Source organism: Octopus bimaculoides, chromosome 10, assembly GCF_001194135.2.
Source record: "Octopus bimaculoides isolate UCB-OBI-ISO-001 chromosome 10, ASM119413v2, whole genome shotgun sequence".
NCBI classification, from domain to species: Eukaryota; Metazoa; Mollusca; class Cephalopoda; order Octopoda; family Octopodidae; genus Octopus; species Octopus bimaculoides.
The window spans coordinates 70,639,582-70,652,015 of NC_068990.1; the positions used below are offsets into that span (position 1 = coordinate 70,639,582).

The 12,434-nt window shown below is 36.0% G+C and overlaps 1 protein-coding gene across 1 annotated transcript in view; it reads left to right on the forward strand.

Annotated features, from left to right (window-relative positions):
* The window catches only part of LOC106882356 (ubiquitin-like modifier-activating enzyme 6), a 295,927-nt gene that overhangs the window by 280,359 nt on the left and 3,134 nt on the right, over positions 1-12,434 (forward strand). Inside the window, exons 30-33 of the mRNA XM_052970971.1 lie at positions 5,333-5,446; positions 6,893-7,020; positions 10,485-10,572; positions 11,467-11,561. Coding sequence (XP_052826931.1) covers positions 5,333-5,446; positions 6,893-7,020; positions 10,485-10,572; positions 11,467-11,561 — 425 coding nt within the window. The remainder of the gene's footprint in view (positions 1-5,332; positions 5,447-6,892; positions 7,021-10,484; positions 10,573-11,466; positions 11,562-12,434) is intronic.

A 12,434-nucleotide genomic window follows, 5' to 3' on the forward strand; every position in this document is an offset into this window, starting at 1 on the left:
TTAAAAGAGCAATGAATTCTGGGTGATTAGAATATAACGTAGCATGAATTTAGGAAGCTTAGAAAATGAATAAGCATGAATTTAAGACAACAACTGAATTCAATTGAATTTCATGGAGAGAAACAAGATAAATAATAGGGGGCAAAACTAAAGCGCAAGGTATTATGAGATGTTTGAGGCCGTAAATAAATAAAAAATCTCTATCTTATCTGCATCTTGGGTATTTCGTCGTAGTATGTCAGCGAGCAACAATTAAAGTTGGTTGATGTTTTCTGAGAAAACAATCAGTTGATAGTTTCTATCTCAAAATTGTACTGCATCTCAGGAAACATCTCTTGATGGCTTTCTCTGCCAATCCATTAATAGTTGTTTGTTTTTAATGCTTTGGTTAAAAGACAGAGTTATGTAGCCATGGCCCTCACAGAGTCCTGAATGAGTGAAATGACATGGTTTATGTTATTCTTGCATGGCTAAAAACTGAGAACTGCAGGAAAAGAAAACAAAAAACTATGGGAAAGAATTTTGGAATATTGTTATTCTGGAGAGGAAAAATAAATGAGATTGGTGACTATAATATGTGTAATGGAATGTGGAGGAACAAGAGTATAGGGGTGGGCCTCACTGGATATGACAAAGGTCACAGAAGTAGTAATAGTAGTAGAGTTAAACTGAAGAGATATCACAGGGGTTGGAGTGTGTGTCTTAATAGTGGAAGGTCAACACATTTTTGAGGCTTCTCTTCCTGTTTTGTTACCTAGTGTTACTGGACTAATGTCCTTCCAGGGACAACAGGGGAGGAGATGGATACCGTCATTATTATCATTTACAGACAAACTGACCTTCATTCCACCCAAAGCAATAGTTTTTATCATTTGCTCTTCTGAGAAACTGATGAAATAATAGAGAGAGTGAAACATTAAAGCCATTAGAGTAGTTAATGTTGGTACTTGACAGGTGAAGTTCAAATTCTATCTCAGTTAGTTTTACATTTCATCCTTCTGGGATCAATAGAATAAATACAAACAATAAATGACAATAAGTTCAACAAAGGAGCCTCTATGGAACCAAATGACTCATTAGAGATAACAACCAAAGTACACATATTTACCATCCTGTTCTCTTTAATCCTTTAACATTTAAGCTGGCCATATCTAGCTCAAATATTTCTACCTGTTTTTTGTTCAAACTGGCTACCCTACAATGTCATTCTAAAAATATACAATCATATCATTGAAACCTCAAAGCTATGAGATAATACAGGATTAATTCCAAGCAATGTGAATAAATATTACATTTGACAGAACAATCTGAATGCTAAAGGGTTAAAAAAGGATATAGTACACAGTAAAATTTTGAATATAATTAAGATGGTGTGGTCATATCTGGAATGACTTTGATCATAGGTTTAGTAAATCATATCTGAGTTAGTGCAAAACAACAGCAATAAACAGACTATTTCTTGTTACAGATCTTAACCTTTTACACTGATCGAAGAAACAGTTGTTAGTTTTAGCTATTGTCAACTTAAACTTTTACTTTACCAATAAAAGAAGACTGAAAATAATTGAGTATAAAATTCCACTGTAAAATTTCTGTTGTGTCTATAGTTTAAGATATTTAATTCTTCCAGGCTAACATCCAGAACCCATTCATATAATTATTTCAATGATGAAATCATTTACAATTTTAAAACTCCAATGATATGCCATGATGTATTTGAAATATATTATTAAAACAAAGCAGAAGCATCAAGGATACTATATTAAGTTTGATGTTTTTATATTTTTGAGTTCAAATTTTATGTAGCGTAGATTTTTGTTTAATTTTATAAAACTACTACTTGTTCTATGCTTGATGAAATCAGTCAAGTACATCTTCCAGTGTTTATAATGTATCAACACATGTAGGTACAGGCTGGGCAAGATTTTTTTTTAGGAAGACTAGATGTTGTCATTGCATGGAAGTCTCTCCTGTCCATGACACCAACGTTTGGAAAATGCAGCCAAATTGAGTCAATACAACTTGGAATTGATGTCATTGTAGTTGTTAGTTTGGTGGGTCAGTACATCTCTATCAACCCTGAAAGGATAAAAGGTAAAGTTGATCATGGCAGAATTTGAACTCAGAGCAAAGAGAGTTGGACCAAATACTGCAAAACATTCTTTCCATCATTCTAACACCTCTGTTTCAACTAACAAAAACGTTGACAGGGTTTAATTATTTCTTTCTGCTTTAGTCAACTGCAGGTTTATAATATTCACTTAATATTTATATATATATATATATATATATATCATGTTGAACTGTTAATCTCTACACATTTTTTCTCCCTCAATCCTTTCTGTTGATGAGCATAGGCTTGAAACATCAAAGACTTTTCCATTATGCTCAATTTTTCTCTCAATACATTTGCACTTTGTCATACATGCACACTGATGTTGCACATCCAACAGAACCTACTGCCTTCATTTCTCTCTAGTCTATGCATATCTTCTGCATTCAGAGCCCATGTCTCACTACCATGGAGTGTAGCTGTTTGCACATAAGCATCATATAGTCTACCTTTCACTCTGAGAGAGAGTCCTTTTGTTGCTAACTGAAGTAATAGCTCTCTGAACTTCCTCCACCCTATTCTTATTTTAGAAACATTACTTCACCTAGAAGTATTTTAGAAATAATACTTCACTAACAGAAACTATCTACAACCTCTTGGGCATTTGAGAGAATCTAAGTCCCATATGCTTTTAGTGTTTATTGTTCCTGAACATCTGCTACATACAAAGACGACTTTATCTGTTAATCTATCTGTGATTCCACTGTACCTCTTATGTGTCCAGTGTAAACTGGGTGCAGTGAATGGAATTCCTTTCAATTCCTTTCCTATATACTGAGCAGGGCCATTTACCTGATGGAAAGAGAGTTTTATCTTCTTTCTTACTAACAACTTTGGTTTTTGCTAAGTTAACTTTAAGGCCCTTGGATTCCAGGTTTTGTTTCCATACCTGGAATTTCTTCTCCAATTCTGCTAAAGATTCTACACTAAGAGCAAGGACATCAGCATATAGCAGTTCCCACAGGCATCCAGTTTTGAATTCCTCTGTTATGGCCTGGAGGACTATACTGAATAAGAGTAGGCTAAACACTGAGCCTTGGTGAACCCCTACTTGTATGCTAAATTCATCACTATATTTGTGGCCAACTCTCACCTTACTGACAGCACCACTGTACATGGCTTGTACAGCTCTAACAAGCCACTCCTCTACTCCTAACTTCCTTAGAGACCACCAGATAACAGAGTGGGGAACTCTGTCGAAAGCTTTCTTCAGGTCGATGAAGGCTAAGTACAATGGCATAGTACTTTTCCTGCAGCTGCTTGTAGTTGTTTTTATCTAAGGCATCACCTTTACCCTTGTAGCAGCTAACTATAATACTACTACACCAGTCATTGGGGATGGCTCCTTTGTGAATAATCTGATTGATTATACAGGTGACTAAGCTGTATCCTACACCGCTGGAAATTTTAATCATCTTGGCAGTGATTCCTGATGGCCCAGGGGTTTTCCTTGACCTCATATCCTTAATTGCCTTATGTATTATGCTGCTATTAACTCTGATGGCCAGTCCCTCAATTGGTTCAATATTTAGTAGACTCTCCTTCACCCATTCATTTTCCACATTTAGTAACCTTTCATAGTGATATTTCCATGCACCTTTCTTCTCTGAGTCACTAAATGCAAGCATATCATTATCCATTCGCACACATTTCTCACCCACCACATCTCTATTCTCCCTGATACACTGCTTTGCAATCATGAACACCTCATGATTCTGATCCTCATGCTGTAAAACATTTGAAAATCTCTTACCTTCTGCTATTCATTTTGCTATGTAAACCTGTCTCCTAGCTGCCCTTCTGGCTACCTGATATAATTCTCTGCTTCTATCATTTCTCCAGTCTTTCTAGGTCTGTCTCTTTGCCTTTATAGCACTGTCTAACTCCTTGTTCCACCACCATGTAACTTTTGGTCTAGTTGGGACTCTGCACCAACCACAGATTTCATCTGTAGCCCTCAGTAGATTGTCCTGCAGGAACTTACAATTGTCCTCTAAGCTATATGTTCTCAACTCTTGCTCTCTTTCGTCAGAAGCTTTCATTAGGAAATCTCTAAATTTTTGTTTGTTTGCTGAGTCTTTGAGCTTCCATAGTCTTATTTTCTGGATTGGTTTATTTCTCTGAGTCTTTCTAGCTCTAATTCTGAATGAGTGTGATTTAGCTGTTATTTATAGCAGGTTAACAACTGCATAACAGTTGTATTTTTGGTTTAGAGCAGGGGTGGGGAAACTTTTTAGTGCGACGGGTAAAAATTTCGAAAGGAAAAGGTTCACAGGCAGATCACAAGTTCTAACTCCTTGTAAATCTGTGTAAATCTTGTATATCATCATCATCATCATCATCATCGTTTAACGTCTGCTTTCCATGCTAGCATGGCTTGGACGATTTGACTGAGGACTGGTGAAACCGGATGGCAACACCAGGCTCCAATCTAATTTGGCAGAGTTTCTACAGCTGGATGCCCTTCCTAACGCCAACCACTCAGAGAGTGTAGTGGGTGCTTTTACGTGTCACCCGCACGAAGGCCAGTCAGGCAGTACTGGCAACGGCCACGCTCAAAATGGTGTCTTTTATGTGCCACCTGCACAAGAGCCAGTCCAGGGGCACTGGCAACGATCTCGCTCGAAAATCTTACGAAGGTCAGTCAGGCAGTACTGGCAACGGCCAAGCTCAAAATGGTGCATCTTACGTGCCACCCGCACAAGAGCCAGTCCAGGGGCACTGGCAACGATCTCGCTCGAAAGTCCTTATACATGTCGCAGGCACAAGTGCCAGAAAGGCGACGCTGGGCACAGGTATTGTATAAATTTTATAATTGAAAAATTTACTATATTTTGTACATACAAATATACCAGCCCACGGGTGCAACTGCACCCGCAGACGGGGGTTTCCCCCCCTCTGGTTTAGAGTGACATTTGTTGACCATTTGAATGAGCCAATTGTCTGTTATGTGTAAGAGTGGAAAGATAAAACATATACATTAAAATAGGTCCATGTCTCTAATAAAAAGATACTTCCTGAAATGTTTGACTTCTGTATTTCTTCACAACATAAAATATATTCAACTAGTTAAATCATTTCTGTTGGTGTTTTCCAACACATCATCAATATCGTCTCCTTCTATTGTTTTACTTAATAATTTTCAGGGTTAACACTCCATATTTCTTTCAATCTTCCACTATGGTTTGAAACTTCCTTTTATGATCTTCTCTGTTTCAGAATCTACGAGCAACCATGTACAACATAGAGAATGCTGACCGTTTGAAGGTGAAACGTATCGCAGGTCGTATAGTTCCTGCCATTGCTACAACTACAGCAACTGTATCGGGACTGGTCTGTACACAAACTTTCTTGAAATCATTTAAATCACTAATTTCTTTTATTTCAATCCTTTACCTAATAAGGAATTCTCTCTTCACTTTTTTTTTTCCATAGATCATCCTGTGATGTACTTCGACACATTGCCAGTGATGTTTCCTGGGGAGGTGGGGGGTCATTAATGATTTTGGGTCTTTCGACATCAGATACCCTCACCCAAACAATCCAGTTGGGGCTGATCAAACCTAGTTAGCACTACCCCTTCCAGGATTTGCACCCCTGATCCACAGCCACTTTGAGGCAATCTTTGCTGTCTCCACAGTCAACCTGATGGCCTTCTGCCTACTGGAGTCTGTGTAACATGTCCATTATATCATGTCCAGAGGATCTGGCCTGTAAACCCTCTACATCCCACCTTGATGACATCACAACTTGTTAGCTACCCATTGCTTTGGCATAACTCCACCAGTTCAGCATATTTCCTCCTCCTACTCTTATTTGCCTCCTTGTTGTGATTGTCTCAGGGAACAAAGAGTTCTAAATGCCCCCTGCTTGGATAGTTCCAAGATCAGTACCATATTCAGCCTTAGTGATGTAGAGGCAACAGTTTCTGGGAGCTTCAAATATATCATTATTTCACAGGATAAGGAAATTAGAGACAGTTGACTATTAAGCCAGCTACTGCCATACAGTATTTCTATCATTTCTGTTGGAATGTCATTTTAAATCTTATGATCAACTCTTTTTTCGCTACCCAGCACACACACACACACACACACACACACACACACACACACACTTCATAATGGCTTCCCTCATATAAAACAGGTCTAATGTTTAGTCAAAGATATTATTATGTATTTGTTTATGGTAACTTCCTTCCTATCTAGCTAACAAGAATAACTTCCATTTGGGAGAAAAGAAAAGAAAATTGAATTCCCATTCCTCTTGTTTCTTAAATTTTCTTCACCATTCCCCAACAAATTTAGATTTCTTCAATACATATATATATATATATATATATATATATATATATATATATATATATATACACACACAGATACCTGGTCTCGGAAAGAGCAAATGAAATATAATGGTACAAGAGTGAATCAAAACCCATATTTCAAACTCTTTGAGACCTTTAACTAGAATTCATTAATTTCAGCGAATTTATATTTTCCAATTTATATCTCAGACCTTTCATTTCCCCCCACATCTCTCTCTCACACACGCACACACACTTTCTTTTCACTCTTATCTCAAATCAACTCAGCTTTGTAACTTTTTTGCGATTTTGAATTTTAAGATATTTCTACCCCCCATTATATTTCACTTCAACAATTTTTTGTGAAGTCTTCCATTGAAGAATTCTCACACACACACATTTATTAATTTTCTCCTCAGCTGTAACATAACAGACCAATTTTAACATCCTGCAATGGTACTTCTGTCTCATTCCAGGCAGCAGTGGAACTTCTTAAAGTAATTAATAAGCATCCTCTGGAGAAATACCGCAACTGTTTCCTCAACCTTGCTCTTCCAATGATGCTTCTGTCAGAACCAGGAGCAGCAGAAACTCTGAAGATCAAGTGAGTAGTTGCCAGTCAAAGATGTAATGCCATTTGTTGGAGAATTGAACCCAAATCATTTACATACATCATTCTTTCACACACACTTCTACACATCCTATTTAGAAAATATATTTACTATTAAAAGTTCCTTCCATTATCAAATAAGTTTAGTTAAATATAAAACTACTTAAATATTTTTAGACACGAAATTTTTTCACAAACAGTAATTTGCCAAAACTATACAAATATTCATTTCCTCCAATCACAAACATACATCATCATTTTAGCAACCATGTTTCCATGCTTGCATAGGTCAAACAGAATTCATTGAGGCAAATTTTCTATGGTAGGATGCTCTTTCTGTTTCCAAGCAAAGTAATATTTCTGCATGACCAAACATGTTGACATCATTTGTATGACAGTGCTTCTTGTTTACAACCATCATGTGATTTCAAGACAAGGATACACACAAACTCAGTCATTGCTATGAAAGCAGCATTGAATTAACCATCTAAGTATATTTAATGTAAATACACAATTGACAAAATGCAGTTTTTGCCTGTGATAAAATCTCTTTTAGATATGCTGTGTAAAAGAATAACATATATGGGATAATGCTAAATGTGTTTCAGCCATTATGGATTTTGTCAGTGATGTGTTCACACAGCCACATGTCAAGACAAAATGTGTCACCTACAATAGATAAGAAATAGTGATGTTGCAAATAGCTTCCTGACTGAATAAAAATTTGGTGTATACAATTAGAGCAGCATGTGGCTGTCAGTATATGTCATTGACAGGGCACAAGAAGGCTGAAATGCCTCTACTGTTCTCATTTGCTGTTGTTGGGATGATTTTCGTCTTCCTCTGATATATATTGTTTTTAACACAGCATACCTCTAAGATGTTTTCATCTCAGATGCAGCTACAGTTTCTTTCCTGTCAGCAGTGTATATATGTTAAGTATGACACATAAATGGCTATTTTAATATAATGATGTTTCAACTGCATATGCTGGGTTTTTGTCCAACCTTGCAGCTACTTGCAATATCAGAGCATGTATTATTCACTGTTTTCTGTATATTGGATGTAAAAAGTTTCATCTTAGCATGCAGCTGCAAGTACATATCATTAACAAGGCCTAAAGAGGCTGAAATAAAACACTTTAGTAATAAGATATTTATAGAGTATTAAGAGTTTACAAAGCAGTTTTCAAACTGATATTTTTGTTATCCACTGTATAGATAAGGCTGTTGAACTATGAACATAATACACACATATACAGATACACAAACATACATACACATATATCCATGCACATATACTCATATATACATATACATGTGTGTGTATATAAAAAATGGGGAAAGGAGAATTAAATAGATCAAGATAAAAAAAATTAAATGTTATGCTGGTCAATTTTGGGTCAAAATGCTGCCATAAATTTCTATTGAATACAAACACACCTACCGTCGTGTCCACATACTGATATAGTCACACATATATACACAGGTATATATATATATATATATATATATATATATATATATATATATATATATATATATATATATAGACATATCTATACACATGTACATGCATACACTCATACACATGCAGGGGTTGGACAAAATAATGGAAACACCTTGCATCATAATTTTTAAATATCTATAAAACCATCGAAAGCTTGCTTATTTTTGTTTTTTGATTTATTATTAGTGTTGCTTAATATGTTTTGCTAAAACTGCTGTTTCTTTTCGGATATCATCAGAATAAGGTAATCAAAATTCATTAAAATAACAAATCTATCGGACTTTCAAAGAGGTCAAATTGTTGGTGCTCGTATGGCAGGCGCTAGCATAATGAAAACAGCCGAAATATTTGGTGAATCAAGAAGTACTCTCTTGAAAGTAATGACAGCCTTTGAGAACAAGGGAAAAACCTCCTCGTCAAAACAAAATTCTGGAAGAAAACCAAAACTTTCAGATAGGAACCGTCGGACTCTTATGCGAACTGTTAGAAAGGATCGCAAAAGTACAGGTCCCAAAATTACTGCAAAGCTTAATGACCACCTCAAGAACCCAATCTCCACAAAAACTGTTCACCAGGAGCTGCACAAAGCCTGATTTCAGAAAACCACTACTTTCAAAAACAAACATTGCGAAACGTTTAGAGTGGAGTAAAAACCTACAGAATTGGTCCCTAGAGCAGTGGAAGAATGTTATTTTCTCAGACGAGTCATCCTTTACCTTATTTCCAACCACCAGCCAAGTATACGTGTGGAGACAGCCAAAAGAAGCATCTGACCCAGACTACCTTCTTCCAACTGTTAAACATGAAGGAGGATCTGTGATAATTTGGGGAGCTATATCTTGGAAATCCGCCAGCCCAATGGTTCCCCTTCATTGCAGAATTAATAATCAAGACTATTTAAGCATTTTATCTGATCAAATTCATCCTATAGTTGTGGAACTGTTTCCTGAGGGAAACACAATCTTTCAGGATGATAATGCACCAATTCATACAGCTAAAGTTGTTACTGAATGGCACGAGGAACATTCTAGTGAAATGGAACATCTTATCTGGCCACCACAGTCGCCAGATCTCAATACTATTGAACATTTATGATGCATTTTAGAAAAACAAGTAAGGATTCAATATCCTCCACCATCATCACTACAAGAACTGGAGACTTTTTTAGCTGAAGAATGAACAAAATTCCTTTGGAAACAATTCAAACTTTGTATGAGTCCATACCTCGTAGAATTCAAGCTGTAATTACTGCCAAAGGTCTTCATTTACTCTTATTGTAAGAAATTTCTTTGAGAGCCATAAAGCAGATAACTACTCTAAACTAATGGAGAAGAAGCATTACCGTCACAGCCACCTAATCATTTCCCAGACAACCTTGGTGACATAAATAATGAACAGGGTGAACAATTCCACCTAAATTCCAGAAATATGAAAGGAAAATACCAAGAATATTGGGATACCCATATGATGGTAGATTAATGCTGGACCATTCAATGTGATTGTCTTAGAGTAGCTCACACAAGAGGTCTCTGAAATGCCACTTTTGTGAAATATCCAAGTAAATGAGCATTGTATCACTGATCGCTCTTTACACTTATTTCACTATTATCTGATTCTACAGATGTAATTTAATCTTAACAAACTTATTCTTCTTATATGAAACTATTTTTTTTTCTATCTAAGAGGTAACAATGATGATTTGTGGTCATCAATCCTTGTACACAATTGGTTGTAAGCATAACAATTAGGGGTATAACATATCTTGATAACCAGATCTGTTGGAGAAAAAATAGGTCTAATATCTCAGACACCAAATTCTATGTTCAAAGGAACTTGAGGTTCCTTTTTGGTTGATAAGTCTTCTCAATTTCAAAATTAGATATGACAAATAAATTTATTAATTAATAAAGTAATTAAGCACCTTTTAAAGTTGTTAAAATCTTTTTCAGCGATGAATTATCACTGACTGTTTGGGATCGATGGGAAATTGAAGGCAACAAGGATTTCACCTTGGAAATGTTTCTAAATCATTTTAAAGTAAGATTTTTTTACCATTATTGTAATATTATTTGATTGTCAGCAGGATGTTGGGTTGGCAGAATTGGTAGTGTTGCACAAAATCCACAACAGTATTGGTTCCAGCTTTTTATGTTATGGGTTAAAATCCTTGTTAGAGTTAATGCTGCCTTTCATTCTTCCAGAAGTAGATGAAATAATAATACTAGCTTTGTTGACCCAAAATCAGAAACATCTCAATGTGTTATTCCGTGATAGCAGTGGTTACGATATTCTATCAACATTTAGCAAGGGTAGTTAACAAATTTCAAAGTTCTGTGGTTCAAATCTAATTCCCCTTGGTCCTCTGTTCTTTTAGAACTGATAAACACTAAAGGCTGAGTAAATATAAGACAAGCAATGTAAAAGTGAGAGGTTATTTGAAAAATGAGAAGGTTGACTCAGCTCATGGCTAATAGATTGTTGATAGACTAGTAGCCAATCCAGAAGAAACTAACTCATTTCAGTTACAGCTTTATTGTAACAGTCTACCTTTATAAAGGCAGTATCGATGAAACCTCATGATGATCAATATTGATCTATCTTTACTTAATCAATTTTAAACATAAATGATGTACAACTATCCATATCAACCAGACTATCAGATGTTATATACCACTGGTCACAATGCACTTCCTCATGTTATAGCATTTTAATGATACCACCCAACTAGCTTGATGAGCAGGCCCCATTCCTTCTAAATGGAATACCAGTCTGTGCAGAGTAACCAATTTACAGCTGAGTGGATTGGAGCAATGTCAAATTAAGTGTTTTCCTCAAGAACATAATGCACCATCTGGTCTGGGAATTGAAACCATGATCTTTGTTTGAAACCATGATCTTTGTTTGGAATCATGACTTTACCTCTTTTTCCAGGAAAAGACAGGCTACAATGCCTCCATGATTGTACATGGGGCTAAAATGATTTATGTTCCTATCCTGCCTGGCCATAAGAAAAGATTAACCCAAAGGTAATGTCAAACTGTTTCCATCAACTTTTATGCACACACACACACATACACACTCTCCCCTTCTCTTCCATACACTTTCCATCATTCACTCTCTTATTCATATGTATGTGTGTCCCCTATTTCCAATGGTTTTGTGTTAAACAACATTTTTTCAAGTATAAATGAAATGAAAGCAAATTAAAATAATCCCAGATCAAATTAAATTAAATATATTTCGATAACATTATAGTAGACTCTTTGTTTTGAATTGTCTGAACTTACATTGATCGATGTTAAATGTGAATTTACTTCATCATTGTGTTTATTTAGTCATTCTTGGAGTAGTGATACCAGGTCACAATCATGAAGTGTTAACCAAGGAATTAAGTGAGGGTTCTGTACCAAAAATTACAAGGCAAATTTGAATGGCTGGAACAGACTATTTATGGACCTAGTAAGAAGTGGTTCTTTCAAAATTAAAGTGGGTTGTGATTTTTTTTTTCTAAAGATGGGATCCAGCTGATTGTCACAGACCTCACTTCAAACGATTCCCATTAACTCAAAGATGTTTTGATACTTTTTCAACAAATGTTTGTTAGTCAAAATGAAACAAATTTATTACTCATTAGATAAAGACATCAGAAATACTTTTGACAGCGTTACTTCATCATCATCATCATCATCGTTTAACGTCCGCTTTCCATGCTAGCATGGGTTGGACGATTTGACTGAGGACTGGTGAAACCGGATGGCAACACCAGACTCCAATCTAATTTGGCAGAGTTTCTACAGCTGGATGCCCTTCCTAACGCCAACCACTCAGAGTGTAGTGGGTGCTTTTACGTGTCACCCGCACGAAAACGGCCACGCTCGAAATGGTGTCTTTTATGTGCC